Raw genomic sequence first — 25889 nt, 5'->3', positions numbered from 1 at the left:
ACCGGCTCCACCGGAAACAGGCCGCCCTCGCCATGTTCGACACCATTATGATGCCTTGTTTTCTCTGTCGGCTGGTGGTTGTACCGAGAGGGCTGTGCGCATGTAAAACACACAGTCTAACAAATTTCTTCCAAATACTTCAACACTCCGCTGTCTACATTCGTCTTTGCCTCGGGGATCATTGCTTTCTCTTCTAACATTCCTTTTGCGAGAACCTTATATTGGATGGAGGCAGCTGAATTACATTTCCTCTTGACGCTGTATTTTTTCAGCCGCATTAAAGGTTGCGCACAGAATCAAGCCGACCCTAGCGGAAGAGACGCGCATTCCATGATGTGATAAGAATGAAGCTCACGTGAAAGAAACCCGAATCGTTGTCCCCCATTTTCGGAAGGCATTTTCAACCGTTTTCCGCAGCTTGCGAGGCGAAATGTAAGCGAAGCTGGAGGCTCATTGTCGTTGTTGTTGATGATGATGATTTGGGTGGAAAAGAATATAGAGACATTTCCGTCCGCCTGTGTGGGTGTATATGTTTGTTGGTGGGTGGTGGCTTCATTCTGCAAACAGGCGGTAGATAAATCTGTTTTCATCGTCTTTGCTGTCTAGATCCTCTGGCTTGATGTACGCTCGGAATGGGGGTCGAGCAGAGCATCACAGGCGTTAGCAATTTGAAAAATGTTGCCATGAATCTGCGAAAATTTTACACCTGTTCTTGTCAGACATGAACACTGAACAGTTGTGTACACGGAGGGGGGAGAACATAGTGATAGTGAAGTGATGGGGAAGTAGAAGATATTTATACGGTAAATTAATATTTAGTACACTCCAAAAAATACAAGCAGTAGCTATAATAAACACGATTTTTTCCTTTTGTTTTGTTAAAATAGGATTCAATTTTTATTAGAAGAGTCAAAAAATAGGCTGGTGATTTTTGATTAATTTTAACAGTTTTTCGATTTCATGGTAGACATTTATTCTAATAGAAGCGGTTCCACCGTAATTTACCTTGTCTAAATAGTAGCCGTTAGCAACTAATACGTCTATTTTTGAGATAGTTCGACCACAAATATGGGTATCCGTTCATACAAATGGTACCTTCACCATCCCATTTAAACAAAACAAGCACCAGTTCCAATCGCCAAGGCAAACCATAACTTATTCCAACAAATATAATAATTTCAACCAATTTGTGTCACTTCGAAGCTTCTCCATTCCAGCTTCCAGTGAATAATTATTATTTTCCCCCGTTCCGCAACCGGCGTGTCTCGCTTCAGAACGGGTTAATATCCGGGGCACGAGAGCTAATTACAGCTGACAGTTTTTGAAATTGATGAATAATTATGAGGATTAAAACTCGATTGTTTCACTGTTTTACTTTTTACCGACTGCCGTAGCATTCGGTGGCCCGAGTAGGTGGATGGTTACGGCGGAAGAGGTGCCCGCTGGTGAAACGATGATAGGTTTCGACGGTTTGGTAGCAGGAAACAGTTTCATCGTGCAGTTTTTTCGGAGCACACCGACTGGTGCCGGTTTTTCCCGCATCGATTCTCGAGTGTCGCTACTGTCGGGAGCGGGTATTAATCCCGTTTGATGATAATTAATGATGGTTCATTAATAAACACACATTTAAAAGTAATAATTATGCTGTTTCTGTCTTGCTGGCTTGTTTCACGAGCCCACCAGCGCTCAGCTGAGTGAATTAATTACATTGAATTTAATACCATCAAGGAAGCCAGGAGATATTTGCGATGAGCAAAGAGTATGCATTGCTTTCCAGGTCCTTCTTCGTCGAAGCTCTTCGGATGGGGGAGCTTAGGAAAACTGGTTTACCGGAAAAGAATCCAGCATTCTACCACATGAGCCACATATGGTACGCTTCTTGCGAAGGTTAGAGAGAAAACTGTTGGACTGAGAATACCACACAATCATGTGCTCTGGTGCGGAAAAGAGTGAGAAAAGATTAAATTAATATAAATCAGAAGCTCCTTATTCGTTAGCTGCCTCGGTCCGTTTGTTGGGGGTTCCATTCGTTGCCCACTGTAGCTTGCTTTTGTTGTGTCTGCCACTTGTGACTCCGGCACATGTGTTGGACTTGGAAGCTTCAAACCGTTTCTTTCTCCATTTGCTCGAACTGCCCATTGCAGTTGGTCTTGAACGATAGCGTCTAGCAGAAAGGGAATGTGTTTTTTTTGCTTGTTCTAGTCTCTTCACCAACGGCGGACGGGCATTCAGATAAAGGGATGCAAAGTTATGATATCATTATAGCAATATAATTACATGTGTTACTGCTAGTAAATTAAAACATTCATTCTATGGACAGTGTAGGTATGCTTTGGTAGCAGCTGAACCGGAAGAAGATACGGTTGTATAAATAGGAGTTTCAATTGAAAGCTTAGACGGTCCGATATGGAGAACGAAATTTTAATGCAGCATTCAATTAGTTATGAAATTTATAGGGTTTTAAAGAATATGTCAGTATAAACGCGACTGTCTTTGATTAGAACGAAACATTGCTAGTTTGCTGGCCGCTAGACATACTTTTTTATCAAAACTATGTTTCGCAAAGTGCTAATCGGTTAACCTATATTTTGTTATGAAAAAAAAATAAACAATAAGTTTCAGTGACATTAGAGTTTTATTTAGTTCGAAAGCATTGAATTGGATTATGCATTCACTGCATTGGAGCATTAGTGTGACATTAGAAATTGTTGGTTAGAAATGTTTTGGTTTATAAAGTTTGGATAAAGCCTTTCAGCCACTGGCGTAGCGTGTTGGGGGCGGTCCGCCCCTGGTGTCACCCATGAGAAAATTTTTCATACGTGTCACCTTCAAAAGGGTGATATCCGTGACGTGAATCCGAGGTCGTGAATCCCTCGAAAATTATATAAATTTGCTTTTTAGAGTATAATCCCAGCCAATTTTCAAAAAAATGGGCCCATTTTTCAATCAGTTTAAAAAAAATAGTACAATTGAAAACGAACGAATTTAACTCTCATAATGTTCGATAACAAAATGATTTCAGTGCAAACTGGTGGGGGTGACACTCAAATTTCCCGCCCGGGTGACCCCCGTTCACGCTACACCACTGCTTTCAGCAAAACGTGAACAGGTGATGCAACAAATGCAATACACCAAATTACAGAAGAATTGTGTGTAAGACACGGCCGCAAAGTTGACGCAAAACTATTCCAAATGTTTGTTCACACTCCTCCTTTTAACCATTTTTATAATGATGGACCCTATTACAGTGTGAGTTGGAATTCGGCGTTTCTGATAATTTAAAACCGCTATTCACTTGCTGCTGCCGAGGAATCTTGCCTAGTAGGCCGTGTCCGAGGAAGCGGAAGCTGTTGCTAAGGGGCGAGCCACATTCCACATGGATAGATTTCTAACGATTTCGACCCCCCCCCCCCCTCCGTGGACAACTGAATTATAAAAATTTTGTATGGACCGTAGACCCGTAGACATTACACAGACCAAAGCTGTCCACGTGGAATGGACTAGCCCTTACTTACATCAGCTCGATGGCCAAGAAGGGTCCACGATACACAAGCACCACTAACATCAATAACGACTTACTTCTTTGCTCCTGAGCATTATAATGGATCCAAAACCGGAAGTTGTCATCTTAGATTTCAAAATGGCGTCTGGGGTTGTTTTCCGGCCTCTGGGCATCATCCCAATTAGCTTTAATTGTCCGAAATCCGCGTTCAACGAGGGTACAAATTTTTCAATAGTACAATAGTTGTCTTCTTAGCTTGTCTCGAGATACAACGCTGACCTTACAAGGCAGTTGTTGCATGTTTAGATCTCGTTTCTGGAGAGACTGTTACTATCAGTAGGATTGTAGCGCTAGCCCGGCAATTGTCATGTATACTTATAATCGATTGTAAAGCCTGTGTCCAATAAACAGGAAGGTTAAGTGTCGACAGCGAAATGTTAAGCCTAAACTAGGGTAACGGTGGTATTTTGGCCCACCCGGTAACATTTTACGCATTTTATCTGATAAATTCAATGAATATTAGAAAACTATGCATACAACATTGAATAACACATCTGAAAATCATACTACACTATAATTTTCGGCGAAAAACTGGCTCTAGGTAGTGTTATTTTGGAATTAGTTCATACATATTCAAAGTCATGGCTGAGTCAACCCAAAGTCAAGAGGAAGTGGTAATATACAAGTCAACGTCCGGAAGCTACTGTAACAAATATGTATGCTTTTGAAATAATTCGTTGTTGTAGTAACATCAATAATATGTCATAGAAACAGTATACTCTCACATGTTGGAAAAAATTGAAAAAGTGGTTAAACGCATGGCCGAAATATGTTTGCCTCTTCTGAAGCAAACATATTTTGGCCATGCCAAGTTTTGACATCTCTTTGATTACCGTTCGGCCGTTGCACGTGAACAAAGAAGCAGCTTGTGACAATTTACAGGTAATTATTTTTTAATTTATCACATTTAACGATATGAAATTAGATGAGAATACCTGTCAAACCGCTATAAGCGAAATCACTTCATTTTTATATGCCTCAAATTTACAAAAATTCACAGCAGAAGGATGTTCTCAAACCCACTAGTTTTTCTCTAAAAATACCGATGATGATCTTTAATATAATTAGTCCGAACTATTTCCATACACGTCTGTAGATATAAAAGTGGGCCAAAGTAAAAATTTGGTGGACCAAAATATGTTTTTAGTACTTCGTAGAAATTTTGATATTTTTAGGATATTTTTCAATATATTGCATTGTTGAACGGTGTATATTAAAATAGACACTTAGCTTTTAACAATGGTATAATAGAGTAGGTATTTATGTTGAAAAATTGTGTTTGTTTTTAATGAACTGTGCGAACACTTCCCAAAGCTGGCCAAAATACCCCCGTTACCCTATTCAGCCTAAAACTCAGTTCCTGTTCGATTTAGTACAAGACTAGATAAACTGCTAGACATTTGTTTTAGGGAAATATTCGAATCCGAAATGTTAAAAATTGTAAGCGTTTCTTCTACGTTGAAATTTGATTAGGAATCTAAAAGTAATGACTAAGAATGTGATCTTTAAATTTCTCATTTCCAAAATAACTTTTAGGTTCAATTCATGTAACGTCTGAACTGAATGGAAATGATTTAAAACCAAGTGATCATGAAATGATTAGAATTTACTCATCATTTGGTTTATCATTCGGCTTATTTAAAACCTCAGATTTCCAAATGGCATCTGGAGTCGACTACCGTGGTATTTGGCTAGTTCTGGCAGTTTTCCAGGTACGGGAAGTTGCCATTTTGGAACTCAATATAGCATTTAGGGTCGATTTGTGGCCACTGAATATTATTCTGATTCCGGGAATATCTGCTATTTGGCTATTTTTAGCTCCCATTGGTTGAAATTTGCGTTCCAACAAGACTTGACATTCTTTATTCTTCGATGTATTAATGACCCGTCCAATCTTTTTGGCTTCAGTTCTACTCGTATCCACCATCTTATCAAAGGCCCGAGCACAATGTCGATGTCGTCGGCGAAACCAAACAGTTGAGCTGACTTTTGGAGTATTTTATGTAGGTACTCCTCCCTTGGTAGATTTTCGAGGGTCAAAAAGTCACAATTTTGAGCGCTTTGAGGCACCCGTCCGATTTGCAGATACTTTTGCACAGACCTTTTTTTGGATCAATGAGCAAAATGTACCTACATGTTCGGTTCTTTTGAAATTTGATGATGAAATTTTTTCATTATCACGGCTTTTCTGCACTCTGAAAAAAAATGCAAGTTAAATTTACCGAAAAAGTGGCTGGTTCTCATCCACCTTCTTTTTACATAACTTTTGCCGATTTCTCGAAAGCCGACCATGTGTCAGTGTGTTAGTGTCAACTTCAGTGTCAATCATCTACATGTTAGTCAGGTAATTATAACTTGATTTTCACGTACCTTTTTACGTGATATCTAGGTGAAACTATAAATAGAACGAATAAACCTTACATGATTTTCACGTACTTTCTACGTGTTACTCAGATGGAATCTACGTGAACTTCAAGTGAATAGAATACACAGCGCATACAAAAAATAAAATTTATTTCCAAATATCAACAAATAATTACTTGCTCAGAAACAACATTTCCGGCAGGAGAGAAACAGGACTTGTCAAACGTTCATAGTTTTGACTCGCAGCTAGCGCAGGAGGTGTTCTGCTCGAAACTGACTGTTGACGATTCCAATCGTTCCGGAGGTTCGGAAAGAATTCACCATCTTTAAAAGATTCAAAAGATTTAGATGTTTCTTTTGTTAATCTTGTAGTACAGCGGCTCTCAACCTTTTTTGTCTGCGAACCCCTTGGCGATATTTTTCAAATCAACTGTACTTCCTGGCTTGGAATGTTCTCGCAGAGTGGGAGGGAGTAGTGGTAGATCATATTGTGGTAGTCTAGTTTAGGTTTCAAATTAAACTTTGATGTTTAACATTTTAAGAGCAAGTGTGAACAACAATAAAGTTTTATAAACAAAATTGCTTTATCCGCCATTACTGATATTTCTTTCGCGTACCCCTTGAAGGTTTTCGCGAACCCCTAGAGGTACGCGTACCCAAGGTTGAGAACCGCTGTTGTAGTAGATAATAAATGACGAAACACGGACACGAGGTTTTCGAACTTTTTATTAATACGTGCTGTCGCCGTGACTGTCGAATTTACAATAACGTGGCTGCCCAAGCTTTAAGTTTTTCTTCCACACACTTTTCACACATACATCCATACAGATCGGCAGCTTCTAAGCCAGTGTCGCCAGCAAAACAGAATAATGATTAGAACAGGGCTTATTTACAGCCCACCTAACGTAACGTCAGTTTAACAATACTACAATCTGAATATTATTCTGGCTACTTACAATGCGTGCTCTCCCATATTGAATTAGCTGGAGCAGCTAAGGAGTTCTTTGTACGCCATATTGACTTTTTTGCATACTAAAAATTCACGTAAATACCGTTGTCGGAAACGTAACACCACAGCCGCACACACAAATACCAACCTCATAATTATAAATTTACATCATAATTTGACCGATTGCACGTGAATTGACAGTGGATCGTACGTAAAGTTTAGGCGAAAGTTACTAATGTCAGATTTTCTAAAGGTCAGTCTCTTACGTGATTTTTCAGGTGGATTTTACGTGTATATTTTTCAGAGTGTGCATTATCTGCCGAACCGCGAATATTTGATCGGTGGTGGCGCGGGCACCCATGAATTCTGTCTGGTACGTCCACGAACTGCTTCACAAATAGTGATAATCGACGGCAAAGTATTTGAGAGAGTACCTTGTAGGCGGCGTTAAGCAGAACGATTGCCAGGTGATTGCAGCACTCCAGCTTGTCGCTCTTTTTATAGATGGGACATAAAATACCTTGCATCCACTCCTCCGGTACTCGTTCGTCCTCCCAAATTCCGGCAATGATTTAGTGCCCGGCTCTAGCTAGTGTTTCTCCGCCGTATTTCACAGCTGATTGTTTTTAGCCGGCCAATCCCCTCCTCCAACTCCAGGAGATCAGGGCCTGGAATCATAACCAGTAAATTCGTTATGGTGGACGAAAACATGCATGTTTTTCTTAATTTAATTTATCAATTACTCCTCTGTTTTCGCGACAAAATTGTGGAAGAAAACCTTACGCTTCAGACGAGACGTTGGGCGGGTTCGCCGACTTGGGTAGTCAGTCACTCCATCTCCCCTCCAACGATCGCTTCAAGTTGTGGGCCGATGCCAGATCTGGCCTGAGTACCGCGTCTTCACCCATATGGTATTTCTTGATGAACGACGCAACTTCCGGTAAACACGTACAATAAATTTCACCGTTCCCAACCAGTCCGAAGCGAAAGAAGAGCGACCTCGACATCCCCCCATCAGTGAGAACTAATTTTCAGCCACAGCAGCACCTTCTAGGGAAACTAGGAGTTTGTGAACTTCACTTCGGAGCTCACTTACTTCGTGGGGGAAGTAAAATACGAATTGTCCTGCGAGTCGTTGCCATCCAAGGTGAGAGGTGAGGTCTCGTCGTCCATCACCACCGGCACGTTGCGATTCGCAGAGAAAAACGACTTGACCATCTTATTCAGCCGCTGCCATCGAGACCAGTGGCTGGGCTGCCGTTTCCTGGCATGTATATCCATGTTTGCCAGGTACTTTTTCACTAATTGGCCGGTTGCACCGACCTACCGGTCATGCGAACGTAGCGATTTAACCACCTTTTCCTCTTCGACATTCTTTGGAGCTTCTTGTCACCTAGGGTCGTCGGCCAGGCTTTCATTCGATGCTCTGATTGTTGTCCAATAGTGCCAAGATGTTGTAGATGCCAAACGGCCTATCTGGCGTCCACAAAGTACCGCACGATGTCCGTTTGTGACGCAGTTCCCCACTGTTCTTTGAATGCGCACAGTTAGGCATAGAACGTAGAAGCTTCACTGTTTTCGCCATCACAGATATAATTCGACTGATAGAGTTGTCAAATATTTTTTGCTGACTCATGGGTTACTATGATTGGTACTGCACGAGTAGTTTTGTCAGTGCGTGTGAAGGTAAACCCATGAAAAATCGGTAATTTTTGTCCATTTTTTAAGCGAACGCTATTTTACACAGACGGGAGTTTAGAGTGCATGCATACAGCTACTAGGTAGTGATCCGAATCTGTATTCGCACTGCTTGTTGACGTTTTTTTTTTCTTCATCTATAATTTATTTGACACGGCACAAATACAATTCAATGTTTAACGGCGCCAATTATATCTGGTAGCTTACTTTCTAAAGTATCTTAATAACTAAAAGCAAATTTTTTATCCTCGCTGCCGACTACGAGCTGATGCTTGTTGACGTTGAAGAAGAACATTCCGAGGATTAGAACGTGGTCGATATAAATCTCTATCTATTGATGAGTTTGTAGATATCTTTGCGGCGGAAGAAGGTACTGCCTGATTACCATATCAAGGGGCTGTTAAGTTCACGCACGGATTGTCGTTGTCATTAGACACGACGTGCAGGCTATCTGGCCCGATTACTGGTCTGTACATTGTCTTCCGTTCTACCTGAGCATTCATGTTCCCGGTGACGATTTTCTCGTTCCGTCGCGAAAAGGTATCATAGATCTACTCCAGCTGCGCGTAGAAGCTTCCTTCTCATTATCGGGTCTCCTTTCATGTGACAGTGCACGTTGATGATGCTGTAGTTGAAGAACCGGCACTTTATTGTCAACTTGCACATCCTCGTTGATCTACTACCTCTCCATCGCATCTTGCCTTTTTACTTTTTCTTTACAGTCCAAACTTTTAATTCAAAATAATGATACCTATTACTTTGTATTGGGATTAAGTAGTGATATGTTATGGCGCTGATTAAAAGCCAACTCTCATGTTAAGTCACCAGTGTGCGCCCTCATCGTAGTTATTTGCATTCTCAACTCAAAAAGTTCCTCTACCAAGCGAACAATATTCGTTGTCCTTTTTTCTTAATTTAGATTAAATAGAAGGACTCTTCTCCGCTCAGTTTTGTTGTACAAACACTTAGCTTGCACAACAAGAGCATTACCAAAACATGACTACGACAAACTATTTGCAGATATGCCTCTAACTTTTTACTATCTTTTTATGGCTACGCTTTCATCTAGGTTGATTAAAGTAATGAAAATCGTAAAAACCGACAGCAACGATAACAGCAAAGTTGGTTTCCATCATTCCGACATCTGCTTATCGAGCCGGTCTCCATTTCGGGGAGTCATTTAGCTTCATCAACATCAACGCATGACCATAGTCATTCGGCATGTTTTGCTCCCGGTCCCTAGGACCAGTAATTTCGAAGTTCTTTGCACAACAACCCTCCTAACTGGTCCGATTATTATTAGCCAGCGCACTAAACCGTCCTGTCTGGAACAATCCGAAGCTTAGCCGTTCGTCAATACTGTGTGTCGGCTTCGACATAAAATTATTTTCACTCTTACCATACGACTGCCAGCATTCGTTTATCCAGTGTATACGCTGAAGGACTTGCGAGGTTGGGTTGCGTCTTTTGGTTGCCGAGGCAAGATCTTTGAATTAGTCATTTGTATACATTTGAACCGCATGTCACCGAAAAACCCTGTTTGAAGAAAGCATACAGTGCCATCAGTAATCAAAAACATAGCCCTACTTTCATATCTCATCAACAAAATGGGGTAGTCATAGTCGTTGTTTTTAATTAAATTAAACAATCTGCTCGTTTGACTGGTATTGAATATGTATATGGTATGCGATGGCTAGTTTGTTACGCAGTGAAAGATGCATTCGGCACTCACTAATTTTAGCATAATTTTAGGTATTTTTGCTGATGTGCAATAAACTACTGTTGAATTATTATAACTTAGGAATGGAAGAAGTTTAATTGATATTGGGTTCGGATACTGTATGGCTTATGACATCAAGAATAAAGTTTTCAATGCAAGTTAATATCCTCACTTTTTGCGTCAGATTGATTGCAAATAACTGAGGGGAGTTTCTGGCAGCACGGCCATTGGTAGGCGCGTTAAAAATTACTCCGTAATATTTTCGCGTAATTCGAGTGTATTCTGCTGGATTTATGGAAAAAGACTCTGCAGTTTAAATTGACATAATAGTTCAAGTTTGTATTGTGTGAAGTTGGCATGAAAAAAGAACGATATCATGTGAAAATCGTCCGGTAAAATGTGTTTTATTTTTCGGGTTTTTTTTTGTAAGCCAACATCCAACGAAGAAAAAAATGTTAAAGTGTTACGTCATACAGTGGCAAGTGCTATAGTAAATGTTGAACGAAGGCGGAAGGAAAAGGGTCGAAGAACTTATGTAAAGCTAAGTATTCTGCTGTCTTTCGTTCAATTATTGTTTCATATAACTAGCGCCAGTTAGAAAAAATTGTTTCAATAACAAAGCGCTAGAAAGATAATTCCAATTGGAAAATTTTGCTGTAACACCTGCATTGTCTTTCTGTAGGGATGTGCAAGTTGTTACGTGTCAATCGATATTTCTTCGATATATACACAGAAAAAAAAATTATTTTAACTTTAAAAGTGAAATAAATCTACAAGAAGTAAGTGTTATGTTTAGTTTTTGCGGTTCATGCGTCTCGTGTGAGCTGACGTCGGCAGGAATATTCAAACACCCTGCCTGCGTTGTCAATCAGCCGTTTTGAAAATAATTGGTCTATTTATATGTTTATTTTTTTGATAAATGCCAATCTGGGTGCATTGCTTACAATATGTCGAGATTTATTCTAACGTGGTTTTGTGAAGTCATTTCATTTGCTAAAGCTCTGCTTAAAAAATTAGAATTGCCCCAATAGGTGAGAGCTTTAAACCTTTATACACGCTGGCTCTCACAACACGAAACTGGTAGCATTAGACTATAATTCAGAAACTTATCGCGGCCTGACCGAACGATTACGAACATTTGGCCCAGTTGTATACCCTTGTTTTATGATTTTTCTAGCTATTGAACAAATATTGAAACACATAGACAATTTTTATTAATTATGTGAAAATCTTGTTGGTCGGGATAGCAACTAAATTTTGATTGCGATTGCTTTGGCATTTTATCAATCAACTTATAATTCTGTCTTGTTCGATATGCATATTGCATTTTTTTAAATTTTTGAGCTATGAGTGCATGAAATTTTGCCAGTTTTTATACTCAGTAGGGATCTTAACTTAAATACAAAACAAAAGATTATCGGGGCGAAGCACCGTGTCCTCTCGCGTATGCGTCAATGAGAGGGAATAAAGCAGTCGTACATATTGCTCCGGCATAAACGTGTCTTCGGCCTTGGTGAGCTTTGCTCATCTAAGGATTATCGGTGTATTGTGATTTCCGAGATGTACCAAATCATTATTTTGAAGACTGTACGCCCGTTGGTTCTTTTTTAGCACGTTACGATTCAGAGTAGGTTTCGTTCGTTCGATGAATATTGTTATTCTTCAATCGCGACACAGACAAACCCTGCATGGATGCCAAATTTATTCCTGTTTTGCCGGTTCCCTTTTTTCCTTTTTTTTCTTTTTAATAAAGCGGGTGTTTTGGCTTTTTCGTCATACTAGTGGTCGGCACGCTCTTGTTTGCATTCGGAGAAGGCAGTTCAGTTTCGCGCGCGGTATTTTGACAACGCTCAGTGTGACTATCTTAATACAGCGCTCTATCGGTTATTTGAGCTGGTACCAGAAGTTTGCGTTCGGCGTGCGGTTGTTGCGTTTTACGAAATCCATTCGTTTCAAGGTAAATTTGAATTAAGTTAACGGCAATAAACGCGAAGTTTGGTGTGATACAGACTGTTAACGATTGGTAGGTTGCCGAAGATAACTAGATCGTGGCGCGGTTCTATTTATATCGTCTCGTGGTGGCCGGTTGCCCAGAGACCGAGAAGTAACCATATCGTGCGCAAATTTGTGTAGAAAAGATCGCACCATCAACCTCGATGGATCCAGATCAATTCCTTTCCACTAACACTAATTCCTTCCTTTGATACTTGTGGATGATGCAGAGGATTCCTCGGTCTCTAGTAGCAACAAGTATTAAACTAACACTCCCGATATCCCTTCCTCTATTGATCTGCATTGGGCGTGGCCAGCTTCGTTATTGACCAGTGAAAAGAAAGATCACCAGGAATTATACACTGAGAATGGCTTGCTACTCCTAGGCACCATTTTGACGGTTCTTTGTGCAATTTCAGCTGATTCTGGTCAATCGCGGGCAACACACGGGCGATCAAATATGCTATGCTATGCTATGCAGATTGATTGCAAATAACTGACAACAACAGAGGATCAGGACTCAAATTACCAATATACCTCACAGTTTAATTCGTACATTGATAGAAAAGCGAAAAATAATGGATACCTTTGACTGTTTCTAGTTACAAGCACGAACTTAATACCTTTCGCTACTATGTTTGTAATTTTAATTTGAATTGATTCATTTCAATTTTATTTCCATGCACACATCTAAGGTGCTTCCATTTTTTTTTTAACTAAAAAGTCATTTGCAACTGTTTTTGCTACTACGTACGGCAAATTTACGATCCACGTTAAAGCAATAAAAATGGATTTTGCCACTATTTTGCGCGGGACGTTGCTAGAGGAAAATGGAAACGACTCTCACAATCGAAACGACTTGCATATTACCTGTTTGGCCAGCACCCGGGCTTGTGTGTGACTATGTAATGGACCGAGCGACGGGAGGCGGGTGGATCTATCGAAAAACGTACGACCTGTCTGCCCTAACAGTATGATGATGCGCCGAGCATTCTTTATTACGCTGCTGGGAGAACGGAGACTACGATATTGCATCTCTACTATGCTGCCTGTCGATTCCATCTTTCGGGAATAAATGGCTGTTTCAGATATCGAGTGAAAAAAAGATGGCGTAAAATTAATTGATTGATTGCGCTTCTCTTGGATTGCTTTATCGTCCAATGTGCTGCAATTGGTTTGCCTAGCTACTCGTGTTTTTTATGATTGTAAAAATAGAATGTTTGACTGAAACTCTTGTATGACGATTTTTTGCAAAAGTACCTGCAAAAATTAGCATCATCTCTGTGCCTGCGCTTTTAATGGGAAGAAAAAAAAACAACAAAACGAACTGACCGAAAGCTAGAAATGGTATGAAAAAGGTAATTAAAAACCAAACATCACACAAAAACATGTCGCAACATTAAACTTTTACTCGCTTCTCTCCGCCGTAAGCGGTGCGTTGCATTTTATTAAATTTTCCCGGGGGAGCTCTAGTTTTTTTTATCCGCTTGTGGCAGTCGGCGCCTTGCGGCCAGATATGACTTCTTGGGATTGCGATTGTAAGCAGTTGAATATAATTTTGCTTTAATTCAGAGCGTACTTCGTGCTTCTAGGTGAAGAAGCATTCCAATGGTTGAAGGTGCAGTGGGTGGGTTTACATTTGTTTTTTTTCCTTAAGGAAATATTTTTTGTTGTGAATATTAATCGCTTTTACCAGGTTTCTGTCACCGGATGAGCTTTATATTTAGAATAATTATCTTTTTGATGTAATTAATTTTGTAGACACCTTGTGCATGAAGCTAAGATATCCGGAGCCTAGCAGAAGCGCTTTAATTAATGACACATCTGTTTGGCTGTAAAACATGTTGCAACTGAGTATTTCTTCTCAAGCAACATTTTGTGATTAAAGACTGTTTCATATCCAACATGTTACGGAAAATCCCTGAAACCACCACCAGCGCCATTTTGCAGCACTAATGTAGCTGAAGTTTGTGATAGCATTCGACTGAATTATTGATTTTTGGGATCAATATCAAGCAAAGTTTGCCAAAAGTTTTATAAAATTATTTTTAAAAAATCAACATTCCTCACTGTAAAAAAAGCGTTTCGGAACCTAGCAGTTTCTCACCTTTTGCACATTTTGTCGCTTTTCGAGGGTGTCCATTACTGAAAGTCTGCACCGGGCTAGCGCAACTGGATGTCTCCAAGGAAGTAGTCTTCTCCTGTATGCCTGAAGGGCACTGGGCACTGAAATGCCACTGCAATAGTCTTGCTGATTGTCTTTTGTGGCTGGCCCCGATTGCTGTGCACAGGTTACGGATTGCTCGTACTCATTGATGGAGTAGAACTGTTTGATGATGTTAGTTGATGAAACTAATGACCTGCTTGGGATTAGAGCTCCATAATTGGTATGGAGTTAAAAGGTAGCTTCCTAAGAAGTTGTACCTAGAGGAGTCTTAAAGCGTATTTTATAAATTTCGATTGGACCTTTTCTATTCTGGTTATCCAGATGCTGCGAAAAGGGCTCCACACGACGGTGTTTCCAGTACAGATCGCACTAGGCTTTAGTACTTAGAGCACAGGCAGGAAGGATCACAAAATTCAGCTGACATCTGGAGAATGAACCCAAGATTCCGCCTAGATTTGTTGATTATGTGACTGTAGTGTTCCCGTAAGTTCAAGCATAACCCCAAAATCTTGCACTACGTTAGTTTTGGTAAAGGTTTCAACATCTATACGGTAGTTCTTTTGAATAGAATGTTTTTTACTCGCAAAAGTAATCAATGAACATTTCATTTTGTCGACCAGTGTAACCATCATGTTGTGTTGACACCAGTCGTAAAATCTGTTAATTACACTATGTAGGATTTCACAGTCGACAGGAGTTCGGTAATGCTAGACAGGCCCAAGTTGCTGCCTTGCGGAACATCTGACCGGTTTATGAATTCTCCTGACTCTACGGAACCCATTTTGACAAATAATCGGCGATTGCTTAGGTACGATTCGAACCAGTGGACAACGTTCAAGGACACACTAAGACGATCCGACTTAGTAAGCAGGATACGATGGTAAACTCTGTCGAAGGCCGCTTTCAAATCGTTATAAACTTTATCAATTTGATACCCTTGTGGCAAGTGTTCGTTAGGATATGAAACCAAACAGTAAAGAAACCGGAATCGAGATATTTCACGACAAAAATCTGTAAGTCGGAAACCACAGATGCTAGAAAGTTCTCTACTAAGGGGAATCTATCTTTTGGTATGACTGGTTAATAGGGTAGGCCTATTGTACTCAAAATAAAAATTGTAACTTTTTTATCTTACGACATAGAGCAAATTATAGATAATTTTATTTTATAAAACATTGTTAAAAAAATTATTGCTCTATCTTGTTTTTTTGAAGTAGAATACTTCTCTCAGGAAGTTCGGCTACATAGGGATGTGAAATGAAAATCTAAAACCGAAAAAAGTGAAAAATATGTCCAATTTCAAATGCTAATAAATCGGTTAGTATTCGATGGATTTCCTTCGTTCTTGCAGCAATAGATTGGAAAATCTTCTAAGATTCTTCCCGAAATAAGATAATTGTCATTTTATTATTCACACTATTGTACTATTGAAAATAGTCAAGCCTTGTCAAAACGAAAAATTCGACCTCTGATTGGTCGTTATATGCTTGCTTCCCAAGCACGGTCGACAGGATCATATACCTTGCGATTGAAAACATGCTATTTGGCCTATATAAGAGCCTGTTTCAGCCGGAGCCGCTCATAATAGTTCTAGACAGCGACAACAGCAGTCGTCCTTCCTTAGCAGCAGCACTAGTCCTGTGGTTGGTCACCACGTCTCAGGAGAAGCGCGGTTTTTCTCAACGTGTGTCGCCAGACAGCCATTATTCCCCCCGTGTTGGGGCAGCATGAAGATTGCCATCAGGAAATCCAATTTTGGAAATCATAATGCCTTTTTCAAGGCAAATAAACAAGTCATTGAAAGTTAATAATTTTTGTCAACGCAAGCAAGCATTCTGTGTTGCATCCTAGCAATTCAAATCTGTCGCACCCGTCGAATTTACTAATGTGAAATAACTTCCACAGTGCATGTTGTCCGTGTATCCCCCAATGTTAGAGCAGCTCAAATGTTGTACTTAGCAACCGATTTTGAACCGCAAAATGCTTTTTTCAAGGCAAATAAAATAATTGAAGGTTAATAATTTTCTGGCATCAACACAAGCAGACATGCTGTGCAGGATGCAATCAAATTCTGTTGTAGTTGTCTAATTTTTACTTTTACTTTATTTAGTAAACCCCCCACTGTAGGGGCAGCGCAAAGGCTGCGATCAGCATGACCAACTTTGAATAACAAACGGTTAACGGTTATTCACTAAAAATTCATCCAATTCAAAACAGGTTTTTGTCTGAGTACAATAATTTGCACAAAAAGATATTAAAAATTTTACCGCATTATCAGACGCGTTTCTCCAGTCATGCCTCGTGAACGTGAAGGTTCCCTATCACAGACATAGATTTCGTGCTCCAGCACGTTACAACACGTGGAAATTGTCTTTTTACTAGTGCAACATTTCTTGGAAGTGTTTTATTATTCTCGGGTAAGAGACTACGAGTGCATTTACTGCATTTATTGAGAAATCCATCGGAAGTGTATTCAGTGCTATGTCTAAATATATGAACGCCAAATACAAGCGTGATGCTCGGAAACGCGCGAAGGACCAGCATGGGGGAAGTGCATCGAAGAAACCAAGTACCAGTACGGAGGTCAATGTAAAAGCAGCCCGAGGTAACACGTGTCCAACCTCTGGTTGGGACGCTGGAGAAGGGCCTTCTACTAGAGGTAGGAGAAATCGAACCATTTATTTATTCCTTATGCTCTCATGTCTAATTTACCTTGGATATAATACTGCGAAAATGATGAAATTTATATATTGTCGTGCATGCAATATAAGCATAACTTTTGAACTCTCCTAAGGGATGTAATATAAGGCAAAATAATTCTAACTTTTAATTCTCATCATTTTCGTTGCATAAACAAAGATTTATAAAAGGTACAACAGTTTACTGAAACAAAAGGTCTGAACTGCGCCTAAAAGGTTCCGCACATGATATACCATAAGTCCTCATTTAAATGTCATATCTGCATAACAGAGCACGAAAAGTTCTGATTGCATTTTGAAGTAGAATACTTCTCTCAGGAAGTTCGGCTACATAGGGATGTGAAATGAAAATCTAAAACTGAAAAAAGTGAGAAATATGTCCAATTTCAAATGCTAATGAATCGGTTAGTTTTCGATGGATTTCCTTCGTTTTTGCAGCAATCGATGAGAAAATCTTCTAAGATTCCTACCAGATGCATGAAAGTGCAATTTTATTATTCGAACTATTGTACTATTGAAAATCCTTAAGCCTTGTCAAAACACAAAATTCGACCTCTGATTGGTCGTTATACGATTGCTTGCCCAAGCACGGTCGGCAGAGTTATGGACCTAGTGAATTGGGAATGCATCATTTGGCCTATATAAGAGCCTTCATCAGATAATAAACAGACATTTCATCGGATATTAAATTGAACAACAGAAATTTGAAAAACAAAAATGAATTTTGAAGAGTTAATATTTTCTCGTTTTGCGCTATAATCCAAAGTTATAATCTGCGCTGTAATCCAAAGTTATACTATAGAGTACATACTCTGACTATTATTACGTGTTACGTGCGTCGCTTAGGGTTTGGCTTCGGTTATGCAGAACGCGAATAACGGCGCGATGCGATTCGGCAAGACGAAATGTGTTGAAATGTATAGCTCTACTTCGCCTTAAAAAGAGCTGTACATTTCACCACGGTAAGGCGAATCGCATCGCGCCGTCATTCGGGTTCTGCATAACCGTAGCCTTTGTTCCGTTTCCGTTTAATGATGTCGTATTAAATGTGCATATAACAATTCGGCAGCACTTCAACTTCTCATTTGCACAAAATATAAAAATATTCAATGATATATATATATATATATATATATATATATATATATATATATATATATATATATATATATATATATATATATATATATATATATATATATATATAGTTGAAGTGCTGCCGAATTGTTATATGCACATTTAATACGACATCATTAAACGGAAACGGAACAAAGGCTACGGTTATGCAGAACCCGAATGACGGCGCGATGCGATTCGCCTTACCGTGGTGAAATGTACAGCTCTTTTTAAGGCGAAGTAGAGCTATACATTTCAACACATTTCATCTTGCCGAATCGCATCGCGCCGTTATTCGCGTTCTGCATAACCGAAGCCAAACCCTAAGCGACGCACGTAACACGTAATAATAGTCAGAGTATGTACTCTATAGTATAACTTTGGATTACAGCGCAGATTATAACTTTGGATTATAGCGCAAAACGAGAAAATATTAACTCTTCAAAATTCATTTTTGTTTTTCAAATTTCTGTTGTTCAATTTAATATCCGATGAAATGTCTGTTTATTATCTGATGAAGGCTCTTATATAGGCCAAATGATGCATTCCCAATTCACTAGGTCCATAACTCTGCCGACCGTGCTTGGGCAAGCAATCGTATAACGACCAATCAGAGGTCGAATTTTGTGTTTTGACAAGGCTTAAGGATTTTCAATAGTACAATAGTTCGAATAATAAAATTGCACTTTCATGCATCTGGTAGGAATCTTAGAAGATTTTCTCATCGATTGCTGCAAAAACGAAGGAAATCCATCGAAAACTAACCGATTCATTAGCATTTGAAATTGGACATATTTCTCACTTTTTTCAGTTTTAGATTTTCATTTCACATCCCTATGTAGCCGAACTTCCTGAGAGAAGTATTCTACTTCAAAATGCAATCAGAACTTTTCGTGCTCTGTTATGCAGATATGACATTTAAATGAGGACTTATGGTATATCATGTGCGGAACCTTTTAGGCGCAGTTCAGACCTTTTGTTTCAGTAAACTGTTGTACCTTTTATAAATCTTTGTTTATGCAACGAAAATGATGAGAATTAAAAGTTAGAATTATTTTGCCTTATATTACATCCCTTAGGAGAGTTCAAAAGTTATGCTTATATTGCATGCACGACAATATATAAATTTCATCATTTTCGCAGTATTATATCCAAGGTAAATTAGACATGAGAGCATAAGGAATAAATAAATGGTTCGATTTCTCCTACCTCTAGTAGAAGGCCCTTCTCCAGCGTCCCAACCAGAGGTTGGACACGTGTTACCTCGGGCTGCTTTTACATTGACCTCCGTACTGGTACTTGGTTTCTTCGATGCACTTCCCCCATGCTGGTCCTTCGCGCGTTTCCGAGCATCACGCTTGTATTTGGCGTTCATATATTTAGACATAGCACTGAATACACTTCCGATGGATTTCTCAATAAATGCAGTAAATGCACTCGTAGTCTCTTACCCGAGAATAATAAAACACTTCCAAGAAATGTTGCACTAGTAAAAAGACAATTTCCACGTGTTGTAACGTGCTGGAGCACGAAATCTATGTCTGTGATAGGGAACCTTCACGTTCACGAGGCATGACTGGAGAAACGCGTCTGATAATGCGGTAAAATTTTTAATATCTTTTTGTGCAAATTATTGTACTCAGACAAAAACCTGTTTTGAATTGGATGAATTTTTAGTGAATAACCGTTAACCGTTTGTTATTCAAAGTTGGTCATGCTGATCGCAGCCTTTGCGCTGCCCCTACAGTGGGGGGTTTACTAAATAAAGTAAAAGTAAAAATTAGACAACTACAACAGAATTTGATTGCATCCTGCACAGCATGTCTGCTTGTGTTGATGCCAGAAAATTATTAACCTTCAATTATTTTATTTGCCTTGAAAAAAGCATTTTGCGGTTCAAAATCGGTTGCTAAGTACAACATTTGAGCTGCTCTAACATTGGGGGATACACGGACAACATGCACTGTGGAAGTTATTTCACATTAGTAAATTCGACGGGTGCGACAGATTTGAATTGCTAGGATGCAACACAGAATGCTTGCTTGCGTTGACAAAAATTATTAACTTTCAATGACTTGTTTATTTGCCTTGAAAAAGGCATTATGATTTCCAAAATTGGATTTCCTGATGGCAATCTTCATGCTGCCCCAACACGGGGGGAATAATGGCTGTCTGGCGACACACGTTGAGAAAAACCGCGCTTCTCCTGAGACGTGGTGACCAACCACAGGACTAGTGCTGCTGCTAAGGAAGGACGACTGCTGTTGTCGCTGTCTAGAACTATTATGAGCGGCTCCGGCTGAAACAGGCTCTTATATAGGCCAAATAGCATGTTTTCAATCGCAAGGTATATGATCCTGTCGACCGTGCTTGGGAAGCAAGCATATAACGACCAATCAGAGGTCGAATTTTTCGTTTTGACAAGGCTTGACTATTTTCAATAGTACAATAGTGTGAATAATAAAATGACAATTATCTTATTTCGGGAAGAATCTTAGAAGATTTTCCAATCTATTGCTGCAAGAACGAAGGAAATCCATCGAATACTAACCGATTTATTAGCATTTGAAATTGGACATATTTTTCACTTTTTTCGGTTTTAGATTTTCATTTCACATCCCTATGTAGCCGAACTTCCTGAGAGAAGTATTCTACTTCAAAAAAACAAGATAGAGCAATAATTTTTTTAACAATGTTTTATAAAATAAAATTATCTATAATTTGCTCTATGTCGTAAGATAAAAAAGTTACAATTTTTATTTTGAGTACAATAGGCCTACCCTATTAACCAGTCATACCAAAAGATAGATTCCCCTTAGTAGAGAACTTTCTAGCATCTGTGGTTTCCGACTTACAGATTTTTGTCGTGAAATATCTCGATTCCGGTTTCTTTACTGTTTCCGTTTCCGTTTAATGATGTCGTATTAAATGTGCATATAACAATTCGGCAGCACTTCAACTTCTCATTTGCACAAAATATAAAAATATTCAATGATATATATATATATATATATATATATATATATATATATATATATATATATATATATATATATATATATGTATATATATATATATATATATATATATGTATATATATATATATATATATATATATATATATATATATATATATATATATATATATATATATATATATATATATATATATATATATATATATATATATATATATATATATATATATATCAAACATAAAGAAATTACAATACTGCCAATGAACGGTCAACGTTTATTTACTAGAAAAAATGACTGACACGCAAGCAGCCGAGTTATCTTTCTTGTAAAAGTATTCTACTTCAACCTTGCGGTCGTGGCTTTGCATACAACCTTTCTGTGATTTTACTGTTCTAGGACAATTTTTATAAATTCATTCGGGATGGGTCGAAAAAAAACTATTATTGCTCTAGTTTTTTCAGCATTACACGAATTTGAAAGCGGTGTTCGAGTGACTTTTAGGGCGTGAAAAACTGCATATTTTGACACTAATAGATAAGTTTCAACTTTTCAGAGAAAAAAAGTTACAGGTATTTTTTGTTTTAAAATGACACTTTATAGAGGCACTCTACTCCCTTGTTGACACATATAAGCAACAACAACACATTTAGGATGAAAGTACATAGTTTCACCTTCAAAATCTATGTTGTAGAACTAGTCAACTTTTGTGCCCTTTAAAATGCATTTAAAAACTAGGAGTTTTCACACAAAAATTAGCGAATCTACCATTTAAAACCATCTAGTTCTTCCAACCCGATTTTCATTTGGAAAACTCGTTCGAGTGACTTTTGGGGCATGAAAAAACGCTTATTATGATGTCAATGAATAGTTTTCAATGCTTGTTGAAAATAAATTATCTGGTGTAGACGGAACATCTTGATTTTTCGAAGTTAGTGAAATACTTTTTAAAATATCTCCAGGAAGTACACAGAATCAGGGTTTTTTTTTCTTAATGATGGAATTGCAACCGCGCATGTTACATCCCTAGCAAACTCATAACCAAAATTGTTAAGATGAATACACTTATATTCCAATAGAATTTTGTATCCTTGTAACTACCAGAACATGATAACTAAAACTATGCTAACATTGGCATAAATTCTTATTGCTTGTAACCAGTCTCACAACCATTTCGTTTGATCGCGAAGTGACCGGAATTGCTTCATGGATTGTTTGATTCGGAATTTGCCTGCAACTGAATGGCAGGAGTCACAAGATCGTTAGCATCCATTACACAAATATGCACTGTTCCCGTTTTTCCGACGCGTTCCCGTTTGTTTTTGTTGTAGCTGTTGTATGTTTTATTGTGTCCATTCCATCTCTCGAACACCACAATAAATCTCCTCTTTAGTTTTTTTATAATCTCGTTATTTATGACTCCGCTTTGCCGTTTCGCTTCGTTCGACGATGGATTGCATTCAATGAGCAAACACTCTAAACTCTATGCCATAACTAAGGTAAAAGCTTAAAATCAGATTCCGCAACCTCCAATACACTTCGCTAATGCTCTGTTTCAAACGGTGTAGTGCCTTGTTTATTTCTCATTTAGCTCACGGTCCTGTCCTTTTTCGGCCAAGCAACCTAATTTTAGCTACAATAATAAAGCACTTAAAAATCATCATTTCGCCGTATTGCCGTGCACACTCTGTAGTGTTTCCGCCACGGGCTGTTCGAAGGTCGAGAAGGAATTCTAAAATTAAAGCTGCTTCGTAATCGGATTAAAATCTGCGATGATAATCATGATAGCTGCGATAAAGATGACGCCTCTTGGTGGCTGTTCGCCTCACAGGCCGTTTTTAAAATTCGGTGTCATCTTGTCTTCCGGTTACGTCCGGATTGCCAAACTACTGTATTCAGCTTTGATTTGTCACAGCAATGCTGTACATCATATATAATTAGCTGAACAATTGAACTTATAAAAATATAGTTTGAATAATGACGAGCGCTAAGATCGAAAGTTGCGAGTATCCTTACTGAACCACAAAACACTCGTTAAATAGAATTGCGTTGAAATTTTTTTCCGGTGGCAACACTGCACAGTATTTATCCAACATACGGAATCAACGAGCTCATCAACAAGCGGGAAGAATGATACTGTTTATTCTTGGGCGCGTTTCACTGGCACTTTATGCGCGCAATTAAACGCCCATAATGAGGCCATAAAAAGCCGTTGCGTTTGTGTGTACCGAACGCGTGATCCTTACTGCTGTGCTCCGGGACCACATTATCCTCGCGCTGATACCGCTCGCAGTGTGGAATTTTTCGTTGGTGAGAAAACGTTCACTTCTCGGTGGCTGCGTGTTGGTCGCTCTAGAATTGCCACTTGAGCGACGATAATTACAGTTTCTTGATGCTGCTTGACAAGCAGAACAGCCATTCAACTGCAATTAACGAATGTTAACTGATTTTATCTCTTGGTTTGTTCCAGGTGTGGTTCCAGAACCGGCGTACCAAATGGCGCAAAAAGCATGCGGCTGAAATGGCCACCGCCAAGCGGAAACAGGAGGAGCTGGGCGACGGTGATGGAGACTGCAGCGAGCCAATGGACTCGGATTCGGAAAGTTTGGACCTAGTGGACACAGGAAGCAGTAGTCGGAAGCGTTGCCGAATGGAGGAAGATATGCGGCATTAGTATTGTAGGGCTGCTGAGTGAATTTGTTGAGTTTAATATTTATTGTGCAGGGTCGTATGTTAGCATTTTTGTATCATGTGTCCGTGTAAGCGCAGGTAACCCACATTTTGGTTAATCGAAAATTTCTTTGTTCGCACAATGCTTTCACTCAAATAAATTGAATTACAGATGACACTATGATACAAAAAAGTACACTACTGATCTGCCGAATGCATTGTATAAAATGAAAATTTCATTAAATCGTATAAACCCAATAACTAAAACGTATTTTTGACGAGTCTAAAAATTGAAAGTTGAAAATTAAGAACAAAAATCGAATTTACTATACATTAATTTAAATAATGATAATTTAGATGCGAATATGTCATAGAACGGGAAGAGTGATAGAGTGAGAAAGCGTGATTGAGGATGAGAAATGTGATCCATAGTAACTATCATTGTATTTAGAGTGTGATATTTTCTCGAAAGCGAACACCGTTGGCAGTCATGAAGGAAGTCTGCTTGCATATTCAATAATAGTGAAAAGACTTTACATTCCAGTTTCAGTTAAGTAAAACATTATTTATTGACCACTGAATATTTGTGTATAGACGACCGTTGCGTAAGATCTAACAGGAGTTATGTAAAAAAATGATTTCACAGCATAACGTGGCTGAACGTTATGATTCGCAATAAGCAGTGTGAAATGTTTGAATTCTCAGTATTTAAATAAATTTCCTTATGTCATAGCAATTGATATCTAATTATTAGTACTTTATGATAAAATCAAAATCTAACGCAAACCATCTGTAAAACTTGCATAAGTTTAATAAAGAAAAGAAGAAAAAAATGAATTTGTGTGAGATTGTTTGTTAATATTGTTGCGTACGAAAACGCGTGTCACGGCGTACGACCGGACACGTGTTGATGACACTCCATCCGAGTTCCGAGATTTTATGATAAATTGATGGACATCATACACCCTCCCTCTCTCGTAAGTAATATACATCACGTGGTGCAGTAAGCCAACTGAAAGATGTTCTTCATATTGACTGCCGACAGAACCGAGAAATCGATTCACCATATGCAAAAGGAACGGGAAATAATAAACAATAAGGTAGGTTCGTTACAACTTGACATTCTCGTGTTTAGAGTAGATACGTAATGTCTGCATGTGCAATCATTCCTTATCGTGAAATCAATATTTGACCCCTTGTGCACGTTAAAGTAATGTACAAATATTTACTAAGATAAGCAAATCAACTAAGGTAGATTTAGTTGGAGGTTAGTTTGCAGAATTTTTAGTTTTAGGTTGCAAAGAAAATCCAGCTAATTATATTTCTATAATTCACTGTAACATGCTTCTCAGCTGATTTCGAGCTACGATGCTGGTCTATCATCCTAGTCGGCTTATGATCAAATCTCCAAGTCTAGATCTAAGTTAACACAGTTTACCTTTTTCTTTGTGTAAATAGTTTACAAATTTAAATTCTCTTCTCTGAGTTTATAGCTTGATAGGATCGAATTTCTATATTAACCATTCGGGGCTCATTGAGAAAATTTCACACGTTATCCTTGTTTCAAAGAACCATACGAATTAATTTTGTTTAATGATTTGATGTTTAATTTGTTTTAATAAAATCATATTCTTTAAGCTAAAGCAACCAACAGTAAAGCGTAAGCTAAAGCAACCAACAGTAAAGCGTGAAATAAAAATGATTAATAACATTAACTCATATAATTTGGAGCAAAGCTTGCAATGGTTGAATTGGTTGAAAAATTTAATAAGAATAAGTATTATGAGGTGAAATGGGAATTATTAACCCCTAATAGGATAGATCACATTTTTTTCTTACGGTATATATATATATATATATATATATATATATATATATATATATATATATATATATATATATATATATATATATATATATATATATATATATATATATATATATATATATATATATATATATATATATATATATAT

The 25889-nt window shown here is 38.4% G+C and overlaps 1 protein-coding gene across 1 annotated transcript in view; it reads left to right on the top strand.

Moving 5' to 3' along the window:
- Positions 1-24711, top strand: part of LOC129732068 (homeobox protein 10) — a gene marked incomplete at its 5' end in the record, with an annotated part of 105012 nt that extends 80301 nt beyond the window's left edge. The window contains one exon of the mRNA XM_055692563.1: positions 23714-24711. Within this exon, the coding sequence (XP_055548538.1) occupies positions 23714-23917 (204 nt within the window). The remainder of the gene's footprint in view (positions 1-23713) is intronic.
- Between the last annotated feature and the right edge of the window lie 1178 nt (positions 24712-25889).

This window comes from Wyeomyia smithii, chromosome 3 (genome assembly GCF_029784165.1).
Source record: "Wyeomyia smithii strain HCP4-BCI-WySm-NY-G18 chromosome 3, ASM2978416v1, whole genome shotgun sequence".
NCBI classification, from domain to species: Eukaryota; Metazoa; Arthropoda; class Insecta; order Diptera; family Culicidae; genus Wyeomyia; species Wyeomyia smithii.
This window is presented reverse-complemented; position numbering and strand designations above follow the sequence as displayed.